The sequence below is a fragment of the Brienomyrus brachyistius genome, chromosome 20 (assembly GCF_023856365.1).
Source record: "Brienomyrus brachyistius isolate T26 chromosome 20, BBRACH_0.4, whole genome shotgun sequence".
Lineage (NCBI taxonomy): Eukaryota > Metazoa > Chordata > Actinopteri > Osteoglossiformes > Mormyridae > Brienomyrus > Brienomyrus brachyistius.
In genome coordinates this window covers 19,027,799-19,053,981 of record NC_064552.1, presented here as the reverse complement: position 1 = coordinate 19,053,981, position 26,183 = coordinate 19,027,799, and the positions used below count along the sequence as shown (strand labels likewise).

Below are 26,183 nucleotides of genomic sequence, written 5' to 3'. Positions count from 1 at the left end.
TTACAATAACTGAATTAAGTGAATTAATACCTGGGGGGTGAAAGCCAGACTTGTAGAGGTGGACATCCTGTCATGCTCCCACACACCCATCACCTTGGGGACACTTCAGGGAGCATCTCCACACTCCAATGGGCCACACAAAGACACGGCCGTGGAAAAAGAGGTCCGGGTTTGGCAGAGAACCCCTGTTCTAACACTGATGGGTAAAACCACATGCGGTCTGATTTCATCACCCGTCGCCTCTTCAGGTGTCCAGTGTGGTCTCTGTAGATTTGAACGGGTGTGAACATCCCTCTTTCGGTGTCCTCTTTGAGCCAGAAAATCTGACTGATGGGATTTTCCCACAGACGCACTCAACCTGGGACATAGCAACACAATATTACACTTAAATACACATTTATGCAAAGAGGCACGTGTAGTACATGTCCACCACAATTACCTCTTTCCAAATTCATCACCGTCAAAAAAGCAGAGTCATCCAGCCATGTGGGGTCTTGACTAGTGGAGCTCAATTCCTGATAAAAAAAAAAAATATGAATCCATAAACTTTTGTTGACTCTGAGTTTCAAGTAATCAACAATGCAAAAGAGCAGTAATTTGAACAATTTACATTTACTAGGTATGTGCTGCAACATACCTGATCCTTCCTGTCATGTATTTTCTAAATCTCTTCATTGTCACACTCGTTATATGTGTGACAGGTGTATGTAACCACCTGCTCACTGAACTGTAGGCCTTCCAGATAAGCTCACTCTGCTCACTGCTGAAACTCTCTGGCCTGTCCTTCTGCCTGGAGTGCTGTTGGTAGAGCTCCCACATCTCCCAAAACTAATGGTTTTCAAATCTTTTCTGACCCTATAAACACTGGTCGATGTTTGCCTCCAAGAAAGTAGAGACTTGCAGGAAGCTCATCTTCTCTTTGTACATGCAGGCTTCTTTAGTCGCCACAAGCACTCCCTGTTGGCGACTTGCCAGAGCATTGGGGTTCACAACCCGGATTGCTGGTGCTGCCATCTTTAGTTTACCTGGAATGTAATGGAAGTGTAACTGTTCTTCTCAATGATCATCATAAGCCGGTTGCCCAAAATACGCTTGCTATCCAGATAAACAGCTTTAAACATTTCTTTGGACTGCCTAAGACCTTTCCACAGTACTGTATATATGTGTGTATAGGTGCATGCTCCCTGTTCCCACTGTGTGCTGTGGTGTGTCAACAATAACAATTGATCACTAAATTCTAAATATCTCAATTAATAGTCTCCCCTGAAACAGCATGAGTGAAATATATTGAGTGAATGTCCATTTTGTCTCCTCAAGTAGAAGCAGTTAGAGGGACTAGAGGGGAAATAGACTAGGATGATACCTCAAATAATTCAATGGAATGAGGGTGGGAGGCTGATGACCTAGGGGTATAAAACACCTGGGGAAATAGGGCCTTGGATGTAAAAATTATGGGGGATTGATGAAGTGGAACATGTACAGGGTATATTGGCAGTAATTATTATTCAAGATAGAATGAACGAAATATGGAAGGACACACATAGGGGATAATAGAATTAAAACCGGTCACATAAATTGATATACTCCAGGGTCTATGATGGCTTAAAAGCTGGGGAAGGAATTAGTTAGTGCTGGGAAGATGGGTGAGGGGTAAGAACCCTGAGTCTGACTGCGTAGATCTTGCCTTGAATCCCGGAAGTGTCACGATCGTCCGGGAAGCGGGCGAACGCGCTAGCAGGCGAGCAGGCAGGAAGCAGGCGAGCAGGCGTAAGCAGGGTGAACGGGGATTTATTGGTACAACGAGGACTGGGGAACATCTCACGCTGACTGACTTCACGTAACATCAATGACGGACAAAGGACTCGGGTAAGACACGGACTGAAATACACAGGACTGACTGAAAATAAGCAGACACAGCTGGGTACAATCCGGGAAACACACGTGGGTAAGCAGGGGGTGTGGCACACAGGAGGAGCCGACGAGGAGGTCATGACAGGAAGTACCCCTATTATGAATTTTATTCTTTTAGGTGACTTTTAATTGTCTATGGATTTATGGATTTATTTATTTAATTTATTTTATTTCTATGACGAGAGGTCATTTTAAAATATAGAGAAAGTGGGCTAATTAATCAGGCCCTCTTGTAAGTATACCTCCTCTTTTCATGGTTGCCAGACATGGGGACGTCCTTGCTACGCCGGCAGAGTAGAAAATGGACTCACAACGGGCAGTGTTGCCAATGTCAGTAAAAGGTTTGTAGACCAGTGTGGAACAGATTCCGGCAACCTAACCTTAAGCCTAACCATAACCCTAAACCCAAACCCTAACCAGAAACCCCAACCCTAAACCGTAAACCTTAACCCCAACACTAAACCCTAAACCTAACCCTCATTTTCAGCCAAGACATGATCCAGAGCTTGGCTTACTGTAAATCTCCACATTTTCACAGGCTGCAAACTGGAGATGCGTACTCTGCAAGTCCACAGCTCTAAACTGAATTGGTCTTATCTTGCCTTACATGTCTGGGCATACCTTGCCTTTGGGTGTTTGTTTTGTTTAAAATTTCACAAAATTAAAGCGAGTGTATATTTTCATCATCTGAACCAACTGTCAGACCTCTGGCATTGACTGATTCAGAACACTTGTCTCAATAGAGCTCTATTCAACACCAATGGCTCTATTCACAACATCAAAAAGCTATACCATTTGACTCAGGAAGATCTACTATGCACTCCCGTATAGGAACTGTGGCAACTTTGGTGACAAACCAACGTAGGACTTACTGACTTTACTTATTTACTGAAACATATATTCGATTATAATCATAACCGTATCCATGACCCTAACCTTAACCCTAAACCGTATCCCGGCCCTAAATTTAAAAAAGGCCAACCCTAATATTTATCTAACCTTAAGGCCCTAAACTTAAACACCCTAACCCTAAGGGTAATCTAACCCTAGGAGTAATTAAATTTAACATAAATTCAAAATAAATTAATGGAGGGTAAAATAACCCCCAAAAGTAATGTGATTGCACACTGTGATACGCTCATTTCTCTCAATCCTCAGCAGAGGAAGGACGTGGGACACAATGATCATGAAATTAACTTTATTTAGAACATAAATAAATACGGTCCGTATGGGCATAGATTGACCCTGCGGAGGTCTTGGGCACTGGGAGGTGCCTCTGGGAGATACCGAGTGTGACATCGATACCACAGGGGGGCACCATCAGCCAAAAAAGGGTGGATAGCCAGATCTGTTGCGAGTGCCACTTATTCCTGAGGCCACCGTTGGTTTGTGGGTACCACGCTTCAAGCCATATGTTCAACTTAAGGGCAAATACCTACCTGCCGGTGTCGTCGCTGCTCTGTGTTCCTCCAGGTGGGCTGCCTGGAGTTATTCTGGGTCCTTCAGGATGTAGGATCTGGGTTTCTTCCCCTTACTCAAATCCTATCCAGCCAGTGCCATCTGGGCCTATCAGCATCCACCTTCTTCGTACCACTGTCAATCCAAAAGCCTATCATTTACAATTTTTTGCATGTTCCCTGATAAGGGTGTGGCAGCCCGAAATACGTGTAGGAACATGATCTCAGTATCCTAAAACTTGGAACAGGTCATGGTATCCAAACTTAAATTAAAGTAAATGAAGGCCTATTCGGCCTAAACTCCATCCAGGCCCTAAACTTAAAAATTTAACCCTAAGGCCAATTTATTTTAGGGCCTTAAACCTAAATACACCCCTGATTTTAACCCTAAGGGTAATCTAACCCTGGGTGTTTGCAAATTCAATGAATTTTAATTAAATTGATGGAGAGTAAAATAATTCTCGACTGTGTATGCCTTTGATAGCTAAATTGCCAAAATATTAAATAATTCTCGACTGTGTATGCCTTTGCAATTGGCTGTTTCCATTTCCTCATGTTCATGTCACACACACACTAAAATAATACAGTTTGCAGAGTTACTTATATACCATATTATTACAGGACTAGAAAAGATGAATCCCTTAACTGTCAGGGTATTTGAGACCACCAAAGTTCTGCACTGATTTCTCGACATGTGCACCACAAGTGGAAGAAGCTGTGGCACAGCTGATGTCATATTTTAAAAAAATCAACAACGTCCTGATAGAGCAGAACATACCATGGGAAAATTGTGTTGGCCTGTCAGTTGACAATGCCCCAGTTAATATTGGTGCCAACAGTTCAATTGCAGCAAAAATGCTTCAGGAAAATCCCAGCATTCATGGATGCCCCTGCCATATAATCCATAGCACTGCCAAACACACAGAGCAGAGGCTTTTGGAAGTAAGTTTCAACATGTTTGCTTTCCATTAAATATCTGTTAAGCTATAGGTGAAGTAAATAATATGCTGTAAAATGACATAAATTCTTTGTGCTCATGTCATGTTCTGCAGATATCTGGATTTGACACTGAGGACCTTGTGGTTAACGCTAGATACTGGTAAAAGGGCAGCACGAACCGTAAAGGTTACTTGAAAGGTTTGCAATTCAATTAGCTCCAGTGTTATATATCAAAAGTGAGGAAAAATAGGGCTAACTTTGTTTGTTTTTCTTACTTATTTTACTAGAATTTTGTGATCTTGGGAACATGGGAACACTACTGTACATTTCTGTGAGGTGGCTGAGTTTGGACATCTGCATCAACTGCATTCTGCAGCAGTATGGCCCTCTCACCAGCTACTTCAAATCTTTAAGTAAATGGCACATCATATTGACTCTAGTTCAGGACAGTTATATCAGACACCCAATAATAATAACAACCTGTCTATCTGCAGATGAGAAACAACCAAGGTTCGAAGGCTGGCGAAGGCATTTTCCGATCCCCTGACGGACGTCTACCTCCTGTTCCTTCAGGCCACATTGCCAGTGTTGTCTAAACTGAACCTCCTTCTCCAGAGAGAAAAGGCATCTATATTCCAGTGGCATGAAGAGGTGAACGGGAGGGAACAAGGACATGTAGGGAGGCTCTGTGTGTACCAAAATTAACCTATTGACGCAGACTGTGGTGGCAGCTGCTAGACATAGCAGCTGCTAGGATAATGTACTGAATAACATGGTGTACCAGATTAGGCAAAATTGCCAGAAATTGGAAAAGTACGGACAGGGGCGGGGGGCTGCTTGTAGAAGGGTATAAGATACACATGAATAGTAAGGAAGTTGAACTCTGTTGGGATACGGTGTATCACAGACTTCCCAGATCGATCTGTTGGAATAAATGGAATAAAAGGTTATTGGAATAAATGGTTATTGGATTATCTCATCCACGCCTCCAGGTGATCTCTTCTCATCTACGGACCCGGTGGAGTTGGTGTACTCCAACATGGGCTGTTTGGCTATGTTGGTGTCTCCTTTCTAAAGTGCAACACCCCTGTGAAATATAGGTTGTGTTACTTTGTCAAAGACAATTAAGCCATCTAAAGCTATCTAATTTCAAAACATCTGAGATATGCTCAACAGGCTCCTTGAGGCTGGAGAGGTCACATCACTGAAGGTTCAACAATTCCAGCAGGTAACACTGGCCTTTCTGGTCAGAGTTGTGGAGTATGCCATGGACAATCTTCCGTTGAAAGATGCTCTCCTGAACCACGCAAGATTTGTTGATGTGCAGCTGAGGGATGAGTGTGGGGCTGAAGATGCCCTATACTTTGTATACTTCATATACTATTTTTAATGATCATGATCACAAAACAAATCTGTCTCTCACTGTATTTTAATCAGCCTTGTATACATTGTGCTCTTTTTAAGATTTCAGGAAATCCTTCTTTTTCATGACCCAAATGAACAAGACCAAGTAAGTGAGGAGTTCATGGAGTACCAACTGATGGGCATAGCCATGCCCCAGGACCCAACATACTTTGATATTGAGGAGTTTTGGGGAAGGATGTCCTCAATAAAGAACAAGGTAAGAAAAATTTTGCAGAATATTTCCTGAAAATGGCGGGGCTTGAGCCGAACTACTTTAAATAGGAGCCTACACCAAAAAATGATGAGACCAAAAAGGCAACAAATACCTACAATAAAAAACACCAGTCATAATCTCTCTCTCGCTCTCTCTCACACACACATTGTCAGAGAGAGAGAAACTGAATAATTACTTTGAATTTGATGAAATTGTCAGTGCCATGTATCAAATCATTTCATCCACACACATACACACATATTGAATAAATACACTGCTCAAAAAATTTAAGGAACACTTTTTAATCAGAGTATAGCATCAAGTTTATTAAACTTCTGGGATATTGATCTGGTCAGTTAAGTAGCAGAGGTAGTTGTTAATCAGTTTCAGCTGCTTTGGTGTTAATGAAATTATCAACAGGTGAACTAGAGGGGCAACAATGAGATGACCCCCAAAACAGGAATGGTTTAACAGGTGGAGGCCACTGGCATTTTTCCCTCCTCATCTTTTCTGACGGTTTTTTCACTAGTTTTGCATTTGGTGACGGTCAGTGTCACCAATGGTAGCATGAGGCGATGCCTGGACCCTACAGAGGTTGCACAGGTGGTCCTACTCCTCCAGGATGGCGCATCAATACGTGCCATTGCCAGAAGGTTTGCTGTGTCTCCCAACACAGTCTCAAGGGTATGAAGGAGATTCCAGTAGACAGGCAGATACTCAAGGAGAGCTGGATAGGGCCGTAGAAGGTCCTTAACCCATCAGCAGGACCGGTATCTGCTCCTTTGTGCAAGGAGGAACAGGATGAACACTGCTGGAGCCCTAGAAAATGAACTCCAGCAGACCACTGGTGTGAGTGTTCCTGATTGTTTGGTCAGAGACAGACTTCATGGGGGTGGCTTGAGGACCCAACGTCCTCTAGTGGGCCCTGTGCTTACTGCCCAGCACCATGAAGCTCGATTGGCATTTGCCATAGAATACCAGAATTTGCATGTCTGCCACTGGCACCCTGTGCTTTTCACAGATGAGTGCAGGTTCACTCTGAGCACGTGTGACAGACATGAAAGGGTCTGGAGAAGCCATGGAGAAGGGTTCTGCTGCCTGCAGCATTGTTCAGCCTGACTGGTTTGGTGGTGGGTCAGTGATGGTCTGGGGAGGCATATCCATGGAGGGACGCACAGACCTCTACAGGCTAGACAACGGCACCTTGACTGCCATTAGATATCAGGATGAAATTCTTGAACCCACTGTCAGAGCCTATGCTGGTGCAGTGGGTCCTGGGTTCCTCCTGGTACACAACAATGCCCGGCCTCATGTGGCAAGAGCATGTAGGCAGTTCCTGGAGGATGAAGGAATTGATACCATTGACTGCCCCCCACGCTCGCCTGAGCTAAATCCAACAGAACACCTCTGGGACATTTTGTTTCGTCCATCCGATGCCACCAGGTTGCACCTCAGACTGTCCAGAAGCTCAGTGATACCCCGGTCCAGATCTGAGAGGAGATCCCCCAAGACACCATCCGTGGTTTCATTTGGACCATGCCCCGACATTGTCAGGCATGCATACAACCACGTGGGGGCCATACAAACTACTGAGTGTGTGTGTGTGTATATATATAAGTAAAAATCACTATGCCAAACTTCTGCCACAACAAATGTAAAACGGGTTACATGTAAAAACCAGACTGAGAAACAAAGTTAAGACAATCTCACCTTACGCAGTCTAATGTACAATTTCTGGGATTTCGAATCTCCATTTCTCCAACTGGGCCTGGCCTAACACCCTGACAGCAGAGACACTTTCAACATGGCATAACAATAGCTATAATGTGTACAGTTGACATGTTCAATGACTTACTAGTGTCATACTTGGTTTATGCCAGATCTGCTCAGTGTCTGTGCAGCTGTGCACCAGGGGCACAGCAGGAATGTTTAGCTGCGAATAACGGGCAGTCTGATGAAGTGCAACCAAATGATTGCATGAGGCACGGCCCGCTACACAGGGACAATGGGTGCTCACCAAAACAACAGGTTTTGAGTGATTTAACACCATATACGGAGAAAAAAGCTTGGATGAGATATTGCTTGACAGCTAATGCATAAATAAGAACAATTATGCTGAATTCTATATGAGGCTACACTCAAAAAAATTAAACATGACATTTGTTGGTCCAAAGAATGTAATTATGTTTAAATTAATTAATTTTCGTTTGTGCATTAAAATTAAAAGAGTTGTGTTGACAGAATTAAAAGAAGTAATTTTTCAAATTTACACAGCTCAGATAATTAAAAGGAATGAAACGGAGTTGTGTTGCTTCTGCAGTACCGCATATTGATCAGTAGGTGGAGTAAAATCTACACATACGCAGTTGGAAAACACCACAAGAAACGAATCACAACGGTACTCTTCGGCTCGTTTAAATCTGCGCCATTTTATGAGAATCGAAGACGCAAAACAACAAGGCGTTTTCCTCTATGTAAACAGAGGTGAGATTTTCACTTTTATGCATTTATATTGATGCTGTGACAACATCTGAATCATTACTCACTTGTAATACCTTGTGTATAGTATTGTCACAAAGTCTTCTTTCATATTATAGTTACATTTTTGTTTTATGCATTTATGTGAAATTTTATACTTGTTGAACTTTTATATATATATTACATCACCCAAAATAAAGTTGTTAATGATATTAAATTGCTAGTAAAGAATGGTTTCTCCATTTTATCCGATTGTTTTGTTCTTGTACAGGAGTTTTATCTAGTTTTAATCTTAAAAGATGGTGTTGGCACATTGTTATTTAATATCTCGTTTTATTATTCAAGCCTGATAAACCCCCCCAAAAAACACATGGTAATAAACATATTTTACATTTAATTAAGATGACATCTAGCTATTTAATGTAAGCTTGTTTGTTTGGTCAGCTAACACATTTTTAATTTAGTAGTTTGCAGTTTTTCATATTTTGTTGTTATTGTCTGGTGACTCACATACTTTTGAAACCTGCAAGCCTGTAGAGTCCTGTATGTGGCTGTGCAGAGATTGTGGATTGTCTCAGGCCTCCAGATCAAAGCTTTTAAAGCACTTCAGGTTGGTACATGGACATTATGGCCGCAAACACAAATATCCATGTGCATATTCTAACTGTCCATGCACTTTTAAAACCTGGAATGCACTGGTCCCACTTACCCAGATCACATGGCAGTGAGCAGCTACCTCAAAATCAAAATTCTAGTCAAACTACAGTCATAAATTGTCATGTTTGTGCTGTTACTGACATTCCTTCAGTAAATGATTATTTTCTCCATATAAATAACCACTTGCGCAGTCATGAGACAGTTAGTTGTATGTTTAAGGACTGCTCATTTAAAACAAACGTGTATGGTACATTCAGATCACATAAGAGCCAAAAGCATTGTCAGTTTTCAGTAAAAGATTTTAAGGAAGAAATGGTGAAAACACAAGAGGTTAGAGAAACAGCTAATGACCCTCCTTCAAATGAAGAAACTGAAACACCTGTGTTAGAAGATGATTCCTCTTCTACTGATACAGAAGAGGTTTCAGAGAACCTGCCAAAGTTGGTAGAGCTTAAATTTGCTTGCTGTTAAAGCTGGAAAATCACTACAATGTTCCAGGCTCAGCTGTAGATGAGTTGTGTGGGGACTTGCATTATTTACTGAGTGATGCTTCTCTCCCTTTGTCTCACAGAATCATTGTAGACACCATACAAAGGCACAGAATTGACAATGATGCAGTACTAGTCAGACCTGGTTGCATTTTTAAGTAAAGCAAACCCTTTACTCTCTGCTATAAAGCATGGTGGTCCACTAGCTTCTGCATTTAAGCGCAAACAATATTACAGGGAAAATTTTAAAATTGTAGACCCTGTAGAGTATGTTCTTGAAGACAAGGGAAACAGAACTTTTCAGTATGTTCCAGTACTGGAGTCTTTACAGAATCTGCTGTGCCAGAATGACTTGCTTGACAAAATGTTTGAAAGTCAATTCTCAACAGTTAAGAGATGCTCAAGAGTATAGGTCCATTCAGGATGGTTTGCATTTTAAAGCAAATGATTTCTTCTCAGAGGAGCTGAGGATTTCTGTGTGCTTATACGTTGATGACTTTGAAATCTGAAACCCTCTTGGGACATCAAAGAAAAAGCACAAATTATGTGCAGTGTACTGGATTTTGGGTAATGTACCATCAGTGTTTCAGTCAACGTTGTCTTCAATTTTTCTAGCAGTTTTATGCAAAACAGAAGACGGGAAGACATACGGATTTGAAAAAATCTTGCAACCTCTTTTGCAGGATCTCCAAACTTTGGAACAGCAAGGTGTGTATGTCCCACAACTTGGAACATTCCTTAAAGGAACAGTACAATGTGTTGTGGCTAATAATCTTGCCGCACATTCCAAGGCTGGATTCGTTGAGAACTTTTCAGGCGAGTACTGTTGTCGATTTTGTACAGCTTCTCGTGCAAATTCTCAGACCACTGAAGTGAAGGGAGGTGAATTCAAACTTCGGACTGCAGAAGAGCACCAAGGACACGTGAAACTTGCTACAGAGAAAGAGGTAAATGTCATGAATCTCAATATAAATGCAGTTTATGTGTTTTCAGTGAAAACCTTAGCCTGTTGTAACATTAAAGTAGCTATCCTCCTGATTTGGCTCATGATCTTTTTGAAGGCATAGTACCAGTTGAGCTAGCAGAGTGCTTTACTGTACTTATTTCAAAGAAGATTTTGTCTCTTGATGGGCTCAATGAACTTATCCATAATTTTCCATACAAGTGGGATGATAAAACAATTCGACCTCAGTTGGTGCTACAGACATTTGCAAGCAAAAGATCAGTTGGTGGCAATGCACATGAAAATTGGTGTCTTTTAAGATTACTGCCATTAATTATTGGGCATTTGGTACCTGCAGATGAACCTGTGTGGCTTTTGATTTTAGACCTGAAAGATATTGTCGAACTGGTTGTTTCTTCAGCTCATACAGATGAGACCATTGCATTTTTGGAATGCAAGATCTCTGAACACCGTCAGAAATATCAGGAGCTGTTCCCTCTTAAACAACTGCTTCCAAAGCATCACTTCCTGGAACACTATCCAGAAATGAATCGCTGCTTTGGTCCTTTAATTTTTCTTTGGACATTGCGTTTTGAAGCAAAACATAGCTACTTTAAAAAAGTAGTTAGGCACACAAATCGCTTCAAGAACATTACCCTAACTTTGGCAAGTAAACACCAATTGATGCTTGGATATAACCACCACATACCCAGCCCTGAAAAAAATACCTTACAGGTCACACGTATCTCTGCTATTACTGTTGAGGTCATGAAAGAGAATGTCGTACATTGCCTTAATTCTAGGTATCCTGGTATGACCACTGTCAGTGTTGCACAAAATGTCTCTTGTGATGGCATTATGTATCGAAATGGCATGATAATTGCCCACGGATCTCTTTGTGGCCTTCCAGAATTTGCAGAAATTTCTCAGATTTGTATAATTGAAGACAAAACTGGCTTTCATTGCCAAAAAAATGTGTGCATGGTATCAAGAACACTTCAGGGCCTTTGAACTGGTACCAACTCAATAAATTTGCTTAACTCCATATTCTGACTTGAAAGACTCATACCCTCTGGTTGACTATATGGTTGCAGGAGTCAGAATGATTACTCTAAAAAGACACATACTTTTAGATGAGGAGTAACAACCACCACTGAAGTCCTGTGTGACATTGTGGTGTATTAATCTGTTTCAGCACTATTGTCATACCTGGTACTCTATGTAATACTCCTTTTGCACTATTAAACAAAACACAAATGAAAATTTATTAAATGAAATTAGTAAATTAGTAAAACTTTGTACAAAGATATCACTGATTATCACTGCAAAAGAATGATCTTATGCATAACCTATACTCTGAAAGGGGTAGTTAACCCAAAATGAAAATTTCTTCCACAGGACATCCAAGATGTAGGTGACTTTTTTTCTTCAATAGAACATTAAAGAATATTTTTAGCTGAATCCTTGGTCCTTGGTGATTCATGTAATGGCAGCGAATGGTGATAAGTTTTTTTTTTTTTTTTAGATTAAAAATAAATATACAAACGAGTACAAATCAATAGCCATGGCTCCTGATGACACACTGAGGTCCTGTGAAGTGAAAAGATTGATCCGTGTAAAGAAATTGAACATTATATACAATATTATTCGCTTTAATCCACAGCCTGGTCAGTGGTTACAGGTATTCAGCTTTCTTTAAAATGTTTTCTTTTGTGTTTAATAGAAGAAAGAAACTCATAAATGTTTGGAACCACTTAAGGGTGAGCATATTTTCATTTTTGGGTGAACTATCCCTTTAATGGTTGACCTTACAAAAAAATTGTGTGGAAACTTGTTTCTGTCATACCCGGCTCGTACAATCCTCGTGTGTGCCACGCCCCCCTGATTATCCACGTGTGCTTCCCCGATCGTACTCAGCTGTGTCCACTTATTTTCGCCCAGTCCTGTCTATTTCAGTCCTAGTCTCGCCTGAGTTCATGGTCCGTCATTGATGTTTGTCGATGTTCGAGCTTTTGTCCCGTACAGCCCAGCCCGTTCTTAATAAATCCCCAGCTTGCCCATACTCTGTCTGCCAGCCTGCTTTGTTGTCCGCTTAACCAGCGCAATCGCAACCCGCATCGTAACAATTGCCTTAAGCCACTTTAGTTTCACCTTCAGTAAAAACTTAACAGCCCTAGTTGAATTAACATATAACCACATAGAATCGTAGGTTCTATGTTACTTCAACAAAGGCTATTCAGTTTTACCTTGTGTAAAAACTTGAATGGTTTAAGGCAATGAGTTTCCATGCAGTTTTCTAGTAGTCAAGTATTGGGTTAAGAGTGTAGGTTTTAACGCATAAGATCATATTACACAGTTATAGTCTTATCTTTGTATGAAGTTTCAAAAATCAAATATCATTTAATATTTTTCATTTGTTTTGTTTATGGTAATTACTTAAAATTGGTCTGCTGACATTCTACTAATATTCATCCCCTTCTCTCTTCCAGACAAGTTTGACGCAATGGCAACCTCAGCCAAACTCAGCCAAGTAATCTTAGGAGAAAATAACTATGAAAGGTTAAATCTCCCAGCTGGTATAGCAGACTCATTGAATGACCTTAAAAAAGAAATCCAAACACAACTTGGTGTGTTAGAAGATTTTCGATTTCAGCTCAAAGATCTGGATTTTAATGAATTTGTCAACCTCAGTTCAACTTCGGACTTACAAGACAGAGCTACACTCAAAATAATTTTTTTGCCGACATCTACAAGTACCTCTTCTTCATCTGTGCCAAAACAAAGTGAGACCTCTTCAGTATCTTCCTATGATACAGACATAATATCCTCACCATCATCTGTACTGTCGACAGAATCTGCATCCTCTGTCAGAAGGCAAGCTTGGCCCAATACTTTCCCAATACCACAGTTTAGTTTTGATGCAGAAATACAACTGCAAAAAGCTCAACTTGCTTATCAAACTGATGATACTGTCCTGAGTCCCAATTCCTAGCTAAAAGTCTGACATTTTGGATTCTTTAGTCTCAGAAATAATAAAGTTCAAGGCATACCCTTCAGCTGCAGATCTTGATGATGTAGCCGCTGCGTTGATACAGAAGCATCCACGTCTAAAAGAAAAGGGCTCTGTGAGTGGCTACTATGGCTGGAAAATTAGTTTAAAATATAAGATGGCAAACTACAGAACAAAATTGGGAAACAGGATGTTCTGAGCTGAACATCAATTCCCATAAGCGAAAAGGATCCACTGGAAGTCCTAACCAAGAAGAAACCGAGAAAAGCTGAGGTAAATTACTGTCCAGATTAGCCAATGGGTGAAACAAAAGAAACACTTGAAAATCAAAGGATTACACTATTATTGGAGGTGACTAAAAGAAACAATGAGCAGGTTATCAAGGGGCTGATGGACAGAACGTTTGCTCTACGGAGGCACGAGGTGGTAGAAGATTCACCTTTCATTGCGGAATTCAAGAACAGATGGCCAGCACTCTTTACTGAGCGAGAGGTATATGTCTTTAATGTCATGTCAGCTTGCTTGGATGTTGTTATTCTAAACTATGATTTGAAATACTTTAGATGTAATTCAGGTTTGTTCATTTATCGTACATGTGTGTTATCTGTGAGTGCTGGTAAAGGAAGTGTATGATGATGTCCTGTCAAAAATCTACGAAGCACCCTGATTTGTCTCTCTCTTTTGTTTTGTTTGGAAATTGTACCAGGTATCTGCGGAATTCAGCAGGATTATAATTCCTTTGGTGTCCAAATTCATGGGTCAGCTTGATCATCTCTCCCCCCAGCTCCTCAAAAATTTCAAAAAGAAAGGAGGAGCAGCCACAAAGAAGATCAGACATCCTGTCAGTTTTGCATCAGGTATGTTCTCTAAATTCATCACCAATTCTCATAATTCATAATTGTCACGATCGCAGGCTGACGAAGCGGCAATCGTGCAGGTCGGCCGACAGGAACAGGCAGACAAGGCGAATTCAAGGCAAACACGGGGTTTATTTGGGAGATCCGGGACAGGGAACATAGGACGGCTACTGACATCAATGACGGACACCGCTAACAGGTAAGACCAGGACTTAAAACCAGACAAGACTAATCAAAGTAATCAGATACAGCGGGGTACAATCAGGGAAATACACGTGGGAAGGCAGGGGGCGTGGCACACACGAGGAGCGGACGAGCCGGGCATGACAATAATAGGCCAAACTAATATTTCATCCAAATATGATTTTGCTATTTTTAACTCATCCTTCATGTACTCTTTTATACAAAAATTATGGATTAAAAGTTAAAGGTGAATTGTCTTTCTTCGGCTCCAAATATGATTTTTTTTTTTATTTTGAAGCATCAATGACTTTTTGCCTCTCATACTTTAACAGAGATGTTTTTGCAACTACAATTACAACAGCTCAGACGTTCAAGATAATTGTGTATCCTATGCAGTGCTTCTGATTTGGGACCATTGGTTGATGTACACACTTGACTTTCGTAAAATACAGCAGTGGGATAATTTGCATAATGCTACTTAAATTTAAGATGTACAGCAAAAATTACTAATTCTCATTTCATTTTGATTAGAGCATCATCATTGAAAAAAAGTATGAATGCATCCTGAAAGCCTTAGTGGTCTACCTAAATGAAGATCCTTCAAACCTTGTGAAGGAGTCCATGGTAAGCTATTTAAATTTTTCTTAAGAAACTTTTTTCTCTAAAACCAGTTCCTATTTTTACCCTTGATCTGTTAATTGTTTTTTTTTGTACTTGTCTTTTGTTACTTTTAGGACGCTGAACATGATGAAACCCAAATTTTGATGAGCAACACCACTCTCGGTGTCATGCCCGGCTCGTCGGCTCCTCGTGTGTGCCACGCCCCCTGATTATCCACGTGTGCTTCCCTGATCGTCTCCAGCTTTGTCCACTTACTTTGATTAGTCCTGTCCTGTTTTAAGTCCTGGTCTTACCTGTTTGCCCTGTCCGTCATTGATGTTTGTCAATGCCTGTGTTCCGTCCCGCTCTACCCGCTCCGTTTCCCCGATTAAAGACCCGTTTTCCCCGTATCCTGCTTGCCTGCCTGCTCCTTGCTCGCTCGCCTGCCCGACGATCGCCCGCTTTGTCCGCGATCGTGACACTCGGAATCTATGCCATCAAACATGAAGGGGCAGATGTTGCAGACCCATACGAAGATGTTGGTGTCATCATCGAAGGCATCCAAGTACTTAAAAACTTGGACAATGTAGCTAATGCATGTTCCATCATGGTTGGTCTAATTTATGCAGTAAACTTAGCTTACCCGCAGGATCTGAGATATAGTTTTGAATTGTTTCAAAAGATTTTTATGCAACTCGATGCCAACAAGCTGTCAAACAAAGTCCAGGTCTTAAAAAATAAACTCCTATCATAGGCACTGTAACTTGAAACAAGGGCTAAGAGGCAGGACCTATGTTTTGTCCATAATGTTGCACTGGCTGTTGCAGTAATTTTTTCAGTGCTAACCAGGTGATGTCTTTAATAATCTTTACTTTTGCTTTACTGCAATGTTTAGTAAACCTGAAAAAAAAGCAGTAAAGTATAAAGTATATTTTTGTAAATCATTTAAAGACAGTATTTTTTTACTGGTAATATTATTTTTGTAACTTGTAATAAGTAAAGAAGTTTTATTTTGAAAAGTGAAGACATTACTTAGATTTTGTAAACATGTTCTTGTTTGAAAACATTGTAAAAACGTTATAGAGCTTTCAAATGTTAATATTCCTTCGAATAACAAGTGTTGTTAGCTGATTTTTTTAATTGCAAGAAGGTGTACTTCATTCCTTCTGTCTGGAAGTCCACCTTTCTTGATCTGCTTCTGCTGGAACTCTCTGCAGCCCGGATTAACAACTCGTCTGGTTCTACAATCCAGAGCTGGGTCCATGACGTGCAGCTGGTCAAAGATTGGTTGCAGGTCATGTCCTGAGGCCATATTCCTTGTTTTTTGTTTTGATTTTTACTTTCCTAATTCTAACATTTTTCAGTGGTATAAGTGTGTTATTTCTTTTATCCTCAATTTTTATCTGTGCTCTCCGTGGCTGAGTGTGCCGGTGACCTTTATTGGTTTTTTGTTTCTTTATATTTGAACTGCTGTCTCAGGGTGTATTGGGGGTGGGGTGGGGGTGGAGTATGTTCTGTTTTGTTCCATTTTGTTCTTTGTTATAAAAATCTCTAATAAAAATTTGGTCACAAAAAAAAAGAAGGTGTACTTCATATTGTTAAAGGCTGTTAACTTTTTCCAAGTATAAAAAGCATTGTCAATCCTTTCATTTAAAGGCTACATGCTTTTATTTTACTTTATACTTGTATTATTCTTTTAATAGTATTAAAATTGTAACTTATTGTAATAAGTTAAAACTATTTTGAAAAGTATGACAGCATGTAGATTTTGAAAAACATTTTATTGTTGGGAAAAACAATAGAAAGTGTTTATTGTAAAACATTGTAAAAATGTTATTTAATAAACACAATGAAACTGGCTTTTCTCATCTCTGAACATAATATAAATTATAAGTAATTGAACTTAACCAAATAGATTAAAACAAAATCATGAATGTTACGTTGATTGAACTAAACAAAATTACATTAACTTTATGTAATTGCCTTATGTTCACTGAAATAAATATTCTTTCTTAAAGGCAACTTACGTGAAACCTGTTGACAAAGTTAAGTAATGCCAACATATCATTTTTGAGTGTAACAGACAAAATATCAAAATATATTAATTCTTAGAAATATATGTTTTGCTTGGATAATACTACTTTTAAGCTGACAAGCATTTTATCAGCTTGCCTAATCATTGCCATAATAATGACCCTGCTCTCAAGTCGTGTGGCTTTTCACTTTTCCTCATTGATCTATGACAGTCTGCCCTCACGCTGACCTCTCGTCACCCTGTTTTTCATTGACACTGGGAGGAAGGACAAACACACAATTTGAGACAGTAACGTTACATTTTTATACAGCATCTTGATAGTATCTGTATGAAAGAAAACCGATTCACAATCGAAAGTTAGCTAACAAGTCCGCCGGTCATATTCAAACAAAACAGCAAAATTTTACTTTAGGCATCTAAACGATAGCATTTTAACACGAGCTGCTACGACGTAACATTTCAACGTAACGACACCCTCATAATTGTCGACGTAGTTGCCGATATACATCTTACATCCCTTTTCCTGTTTGCTGGAGGGAGTGGAGCATGATGTCCTGACAAGTCTGTCCATATCATTGACTGTCGAGGTAGGTCTTGAAGACATTGACTGTAAAAAAAAGCCAAGTCTGTTAATCAGCCGGTATATACCAACCTGGAACTGTAATATGCAATGAGCGTATTTTTTGCAAATTGCAAACTTTTAGGTTGTAACATTTGTACAACTATTGCATAACTTTTTGCTGAGCAATGGCTACCAAAATGATATGAAGTACAGTGTATTACCCGATAGATATATATATATATATATTTTTTTTTTTTTAAAAAAGCACTATCACCAACAAACGATGCTATCACAGCGAATGTGAGGCTGAGACTGAAGTGTTACCCTTTGTTTCCGCTGAGAGACGTGCCGCATGACTCATTTCCCCGTGCGTACAAGTTCTTAGGTCGGTTCATGGATTGACTTCTGAGATTCAGATCAAGTTCTAGGTCATCTTTTTTCGAACTGGTTGATTTGACTTGAGAAATTCGAGTTCTAATGAGTTCAAGAACCGAGGTACCACTGTATTGTTTTAATATTTTAAACTTTGCCTTTTGTTAGCGTTCTGATCCTATATCTTCTGTGAAACTAAAAATGTGAAATTTTTAAGAAATTTTTTTTTGTCCTGCCAACCAAGACGCAAACACCAGAAGCCAGGCAACCAAGTTTATTGGGAGTGACACAAAGAGTAGTCGAGAGTCAGGAGATTTAGCCGAAGACGTGGATGATACACAGGTAGGAACACGAGGGATCTTACGGGGGGAGGTGGGGGGTGGAAGGGCAGAAGGGCTGGCAGGAGGTCCAGGTAGGGCAAGGATGACAGACCGCAAATGGGGAGAAAACACAAAGTCAGACCACTCAGTATTTGCTTCGCAACAATACCTCACACTGTGCTGTTGTCAGTGTGAGGTTTAATTACCATCTGTTAATTGGTAGTAGAAGGTGTGGCCAGATGTTCCGGGTGAGACCTGTGCAAATGTGCAATGAGGGAGGGATCCAGGACATCTTTGGCAGGAATCCAGCTTCGCTCCTCTGGGTGAAAACCTTCCCAGTCCACCAGATACTGGAGTTGTCCCCGCCGGCGACGAGAATCTAACAGATCGTGGACCACATAAACGTCGTCACCTAGAAGGAGAAGTGGAGCAGGGACATCCATGGGGCCAGAAGGGGGTTGGGCGAGACTACATCGAACAGGTTTGAGCAAGGACACATGAAACGTGGGATTCTATATACACGAGGGAGTTGTAGGTGGTAGGTCACCGGGCGCACCCACCGTGTCACCTGGAAGGGCCCAATGAATTTGGGGCTCAGTTTGTGACCTGAAGGGAGATGAAGGTTCTTCGTAGCTAACCAGACTCTATCCCCCTCTTGGAAGCTGGGTCCTGGTTTTCCCCTGTGATCTCCGAAGGTTTTGGTTCATGCCATTCCCTGCTTCAGTAAAAGGCACATCTGTTCCCACACTCTTTTGCCATGTTGATACCAGTCTGTGGGAGTGGGGCTCCAAGGGAAAAGTGGAGGCCAGAAACCAAGAACACACTGGAAATGAGTTAGACCCATCACAGCGTGGGGTATCGAGTTGTAGGCATATTTCGCACATAAGAACATAAGAACTATACAAACGAGAGGAGGCCATTCGGCCCATCAAGCTCGCTTGGGGAGAACTTAACTAATAGCTCAGAGTTGTTAAAATCTCATCTAGCTCTGATTTAAAGGAACCCAACGATTCAGCTTGCACTACGTTATCAGGAAGACTATTCCATACTTTGACTACGCGCTGTGTAAAGAAGTGCTTCCTTAAATCCAGCTTGAAATGTTCTCCCGCTAATTTCCACCTATGGCCACGATTTCGTGTATTTAAACTAATGCTGAAGTAACTATTTGGTTGAACAGCATCCAAACCTGTTAGAATCTTATATACCTGGATCATGTCCCCCCTCAGTCTCCTTTGCTTGAGACTGAACAGATTTAGCTCAAGTAACCTTTCCTCGTATGACATTCCTCTAAGACCAGGAATCATTTTTGTGGCCCTACGCTGCACCTTTTCTAAGGCCACAATGTCCTTTTTAAGATATGGTGACCAAACCTGCACACAATATTCTAGGTGAGGTCTCACCAAGGAATTGTATAATCTTAGCATTACCTCCCTTGACTTATACTCCACACACCTGGAGATATACCCCAACATCCTATTGGCCTTTTTTATTGCTTCCCCACACTGGCGAGAATGGGACATGGAAGCATTAACATACACACCAAGGTCTTTTTCATGATCAGCTACCTTTATTTCAGTGACACCCATAAAATACCTGTACTTTATATTTCTGCTCCCTACATGGAGTACCTTACATTTGTCTACGTTAAATTTCATCTGCCAGGTATCGGCCCAGTCACTAATTAAATCAAGATCCCGCTGTAGCTGCTGAGCCGCTAATTCAGTATCTGCTACACCACCCACCTTGGTGTCATCTGCAAATTTCACCAGTTTACTGTATATATTGGTATCTATATCATTTATGTAAATTAGAAACAATAGTGGTCCTAAAATCGAAGCCTGCGGTACTCCACTATGGACGCAGGCCCACTGTGACATTGTGCCTCTTATAACTACTCGCTGTTTCCTATCTGTTAACCAGTTATCAATCCAGGTCGCTACGGTACCTAAAATACCTGCTGCTTTGAGTTTAAGTAGGAGCCTCTTGTGGGGGACAACATCAAAAGCCTTTTGGAAATCTAAGTAGATGACATCATAGGCCTTCTTGTCATCAACTTCATGAGTAGCTTCCTCAAAAAACTCCAACAGATTCGTTAAACAGGATCTACCTCTCCTAAATCCATGCTGGCTATCCCGCAAAATGTTATTGGAGTCCAGGTAATCTACCATTTTCTCTTTGATTATAGCCTCCATAACTTTACCAGTTATACAAGTTAGACTGATTGGCCTATAGTTAGACAAATTACTTCTATCCCCTTTTTTGAAAATGGGTGTTATGTTGGCATGCTTCCAATCAGAAGGTACCACACCTTCAGATAAGGATTTTTGAAACAGTAAAGTTAATGGTCGGCAAATAATATCCCTCATCTCTTTTAACGCTATAGGTAAGATGCCATCAGGGCCCTGTGATTTATTTTTTTTGAGCTTAGCTAGGCTTTGCAAAACATCTGCTTCAGTTATATATATATATATATATATATATATATATATATATATATATATATATATATATATATATATATATATATATATATATATATATATATATATATATATATTAGCTATAGACGATGCTGGATCAGTAATAAGAACTGGTAAGTTACTAATGTCCTCAACAGTGAATACCCGTGCAAAACTATCATTGAACTCATTTACTATATCAATGTCGTTTACTATTATAAGACCCTTACTATCCTGCAGATTGGTAATTTCAGCTTTTAGAGCTCTTTTAGAGTTAAAATACTGGAAGAAACTTTTAACGTCATCCTTAGCTTCCAATGCAATCATCCTTTCGACATTTCTTTTAGCTCGTCTAATATCATTTTTTAACTCAGCCTGTAGACTTAGATATTCCTGCTTTATTCTGTCATCATCAGTTATTTTCCATTGCTGGAACAAAGCCCTTTTCCTCTTTACTTTATACTTTATTTCCCACCTAGGTTGCAATTTCCTAGATTTATTCTTGCTGGAAACAGGTATGAAGTCCTCTTGCACTTGCAATAATGTGCTTTTAAAAAATTCCCAGGCCTCTTCAACAGTTTTGTTATTTAACTCCATCCAGTTCACAGTTTCTAGTTTTAGTCTCATACACTTAGTCAGCCTGCCTAACATTGTATATTTTTGATTTGGACTTAGCTCTTCGAACACTAAACTTAACCTCAAATTTGACCATGTTATGATCGCTACTGTCAAGTGGTTCTAAAACGTCTAATTTACCAATCCTGTCCTGGTTATTAGAGAGAACAAGATCAAGAATGGCATCTCCCCTGGTAGGGGTGTTAAGAAACTGAGTAAAAAAAACATGGGGGAAGCACGACCATTCGGTTGGTTTTCTCGGTTTGGCCATTGGATTGGGGGAGATAGGCTGAATAAAGACTGCGTGAGATATTCAACAGTGAAAACATAGCCCTGAAAACTTGGGAGGTAAACTGGGATCCTCTGTCCAAGACTATGTCTTCAGGGAGTCCATAGTACCGAAAACCCTGTGTAATAACAGGTCTGTCAATTCCAAGGATGTCGGTAACTTCGGGAGGGGAATCAGCCAGCACATCTTTGAAAAGTGATCGACTAAGGTCAAAATAGTGGTATTCCCTTTAAATGGGGGCAGATCGGTGATGAAATCAAGCACAATATGGGACCACGGGCGGCTGGGTACCGGGAGGGGTTGTAATAGCCCCGCAGGTGGACCAGTGAGGATTTTAAGCTGAGCACATAGAGGACAAGACAGGACATACCTTTCCATCGCCTTTCCCCACCCCAGTCACCAGTAGTGCTTCTCCAAGATGCGTGAAGTAGCTTTTATTCCAGGATGTCCAGGCTATATGGAAGTGTGCACCCATTGCAGTACCTTGTTACGCAGTTGAGAGGGAACGAAGGTCTTCTGTGGTGGACATTCAGGAGGCGGCAGTGTTTTCTGGTTCCAATCCAGTAGACGTTGCTCTAAATCCCAGGTCACGGGACTCAGAAAGCAAGATGGAGGTAAGATAGGCGAGGCGGATTCAAGGTTCTTGACTGAGGGAAATTTGCGGGAGAGGGAATCCACCTTGATGTTCTTGGACCCTGGGAGGTAGGTGACCTTGAAGTCAAAATGGGTAAAAAAAAAAAAAAAACAGCACCCAGCGAGCCTGCCGAGCGTCAAGATGTTTGGCTTCCCGAAGATATTGCAAATTGTGATGATCCGTAAGTACCTGGAAGGGATGTAATGCCCCTTCTAACCAGTGTCTCCATTCTTCCAAAGAATTTTTTTATGGATAAAAATTCTCGATTCCCGATGTCGTAATTTTGTTCGGCTGCAGTGAGTTTACGTGACAAGAATGCACATGGATGGGTCTTACCAGTGAGAGGGTCCTTTTGGGCCAGGACTGCCCCCATGCCTGCTTCCAAGGCATTCACTTCTACCAGGAACGGGAGTTGGGAGTCGGGTTGTCACAGGATGGGGGCTGAGCAGAACCGCTGTTTGAGGTTCTTGAAGACGAGATGTGCTCCTGGGGTCCACCTCAGTTTCTTCTCTCCTTGTCTGATCAAGTCTGTTAGGGGAGCTGCCACAACACTAAAATTCTGAATAAACGGTCTATAAAAATTTGCAGAACTTAAGAATCACCCAAGTCCCTTGATAGTCTTGGGTTGGGGCCAGTCTCACATGGCAGTGACCTTGTCTCGGTCCATAGCTACACTCCCAGGAGAGATGACATACCCCAAGAATTTCACTGTGTCACGATGGAACTCACACTTCTCACCTTTCACATAGAGTTGATTCTGTCTCAGGCACTGGAGTACCTTTCGCACATGCTCGATATGCCATTCTTCTGTTTCAGAATAAATCAGAATATCATCAATATATGCAGTCACAAAGATGTTCAACATATCACCCAATATATCATTGATGAAGGACTGGAAGACCGAAGGGCTATTAGAAAGCCCATAAGGCATCAAGAGATATTCATATTGCCCAGTAGTAGTAATGAATGAGGTCTTCCACTTGACACCCTCCTTTATACTGGTCAGATTATAGGCACTCCTTAGGTCCAACTTTGACGAGCAGAACGAAATTGCTCCAAGGCTGAAGAGATCAGGGGGAGAGGCTCTCCTTTTTTGCATAATCTTATTGAGGGCTCAATAATCTATTCAAGGTCTTAGATTTCCGTCTGTCTTAGCTACAAAAAAGAACCCAGGCGCAAAATTTGATGTGGAGGGACAAATGATCCCTTGTTTCAGGGATTCCTGCACATACAGATGTAGCCGCTTGAATTTTCCCCACTTTCCATGATGGGACCTTGGCTGGTCCTTGGCTGGCCCCTGCTGGGTTCTGGGTGGGACCTTGACTGTAATGAGATCCCCCAATATGATGTAATGAACAAGTGGGCCGGCATGATCCGCCCCTTACCTCGCTGTGTGTAAAGTACTTGCAATGATTTATCCATCCACCAGGGGGAGCAGTGATTATGAAAGCTGAAGTGACTTACCTGAAATCAGGTAGAACACCTGATTTCAGGTATCTTAACTTCACTACAAAAAAATGAAAATCTAAGCAAGTATAATTTTCTTGTATTTAGATAAAATCCTAATTTCATTAATAAACTGACTACACTGTAATAAATGACCTGTCAAATTTAGGAAATTATTTCTGTTGTGAGGCAAAGATGGCCTAAAACTAGCAAAATGTGTTTTTAGTCAGTTTATTGATGAAATTAGAATTTTGTATTTTACTTCACCTTTTGGAGATGAGGCGGACCCATGATGTATGCAGTATAATAATTACAGACTGAAACAAAGTAATAAGATTGATATTGTCATGCAATGAGGGACAGTGTGGTATATGAAAATTAAACAGATTTTAAGCTCGTTTGGCACATGATGAAATACTTCATCTGCAAGGAGGCCAAGCCAGATACAAAGCAGCAGCGTGTCCAAGCAAGAGTTATGTTGGGAGAGGAGAGTGACCCAAGATGTGCGTAACAGACTAATTACAGGCCTAAACAAAGTAATACGGTTGATTGTGGAGAATAAAGGTGGACAGAGTGGAAAATGAAAAATAAAAAAACGTATGGTTCTGTACTGTGCTTGAATAAAACAGACACATTCCTTAGTGTGTTCTGTCTGGCTAAGTCTGAAAGGCTGCTGATGGCTGCATATTCACGGGGTGGGGATGGGGGGCAGTCACAATGACGTGTGAATGTGTCATTAACTTCTCTGCTTGGCCACAATGAAAAGAGATATGTTTGCAGGGGATCAAGGTGAGGTTGCTTTCTTAACCTAAGAACACTGAACCAATGGTCAAGCAGGGTGGTGGTAGTATCATGCTGTTTTGCTGACAGCACTTTACATCACTACATTGCGCAAAGAGGATGGAATGATAAAGTAGCACTGGATAGATAGATTGGTACTATGACAAAAAATTCCCAGACTCAAAAAGAGGAACATAAAAGAAACATAGCATAATAAGTATTTACTGTAACCCTTTGGAGTCTGAGGCCTCTCACCCACTTTCAAAGTAGTCTGACATGCCTTAACATTTTAGTTTTTCTGCATTGCTAAAACATTTCCTAAAATCTCCTCTCCTTTGATCAATCCACTAAGCACAAACCCTAAAATTCTATCTAAACTCAAAGAAATGAAAACACTACCACTCTGTTAGGTTGAAGAAACTTATTAATCATTTGTTATCATTTCTGTATAAATCAGCAATGAGTGTAAATGTATATACATTATTGTTTTCCTCTAGCCTCATACTTTAGATTATATTAATAATAGCATTCAGCTTGCACGTACCCTGAGTATGTGCTCAACAGCTGCCCACCTAAGCAAAACCAGAACTTTCTCTTCTTGCTCTCACCTCCCTATTTTGCGAGACCCCTGCGCCTCCCACTGACTATAAATAAAGGAGCTAAGGGGAACCACCCTTTGTAGCACATTCTGCTGAAAGTGTGGGTACCCTTGCGCAAGTAAAACTTTAAAGCGTGTTGTCTCGTAATTCATAGTGTATGCAGAAATGGGGTGCAAAGCCTAGCGCTTTCTCCAACATATATGATTTGGAGTGTAAAGCTTTGCCGCTTTCTCCAACACACTCAAAATAGTTGTTGGCATGCAAAGTAGAAACTGTAAGACTATAATAAAAAAAAAGTATGGTCGTCTACCAAAAATATTTGTATACTGTGCAGTTGTTACATATTAGTTATCAGTCATGTTTGCCATATTCAGTACTCCAGAAAAGTTACTGTAAAGAACAAAGCCAAAAAATAAACAAATGAGAGGCATATTACAGTATGAAATCTGTCATGTTCCAGCCTTGGGTGGACAGTGGGATGGTTGTGCGTCTGGACATTTTCCATTGGATCCACCGGTTTGACGCAGCCATCCGAACAGAGTCTCACTGCAAGTACGCCATTTTCAAGTCTGCTGTAGCTGGGGCAGTGCTGGCGTACAACCGCACGGACTTGGAGCTGCTCATCAAGGCGGTCAGAGCCAAGGACCCGGCAGCGCTGAAGTCCGTGTCAGACGAGGATGTAGTGCGGCTCTACATATCCAGGGAGCAGCTGAAACATCATGTACGGAGGGTCACACTCGGCGCTCAGGAAACATTCCAGCTCATCCACCTGGCCATCGAGGAGCTTAAAGGTCCCGCCGGTCTGGATGAGAATGGAGTGAGCCTCTTCAAAACACCAGGTATGGAAAAAAAAGCTATTACAACACAAATGCCAGTAGTGTGAGAAGTGAAGCATAAAACACGGGATGTATCTATTTTACACATTTACATT

General features: G+C 40.9%; 1 protein-coding gene across 3 annotated transcripts in view; it reads left to right on the top strand.

The window, feature by feature from the left end:
* Positions 1-2,197: 2,197 nt before the first annotated feature.
* The window catches only part of LOC125715604 (uncharacterized), a 64,314-nt gene continuing 40,328 nt past the window's right edge, over positions 2,198-26,183 (top strand). Inside the window, exons 1-15 of one of the 3 annotated variants that reach the window (XM_048987364.1) lie at positions 2,198-2,252; positions 4,421-4,505; positions 4,595-4,720; positions 4,802-5,535; positions 5,772-5,928; positions 8,246-8,409; positions 10,232-10,256; positions 10,412-10,495; positions 12,215-12,251; positions 12,981-13,993; positions 14,208-14,358; positions 14,439-14,557; positions 15,073-15,165; positions 15,276-16,291; positions 16,725-16,999. In XM_048987364.1, coding sequence (XP_048843321.1) covers positions 5,833-5,928; positions 8,246-8,409; positions 10,232-10,256; positions 10,412-10,495; positions 12,215-12,251; positions 12,981-13,483 — 909 coding nt within the window. In that variant the 5' untranslated portion in view covers positions 2,198-2,252; positions 4,421-4,505; positions 4,595-4,720; positions 4,802-5,535; positions 5,772-5,832 and the 3' untranslated portion in view covers positions 13,484-13,993; positions 14,208-14,358; positions 14,439-14,557; ... (1 more) ...; positions 15,276-16,291; positions 16,725-16,999. The other 2 variants (XR_007384121.1, XM_048987365.1) reach the window with 2 other exon arrangements.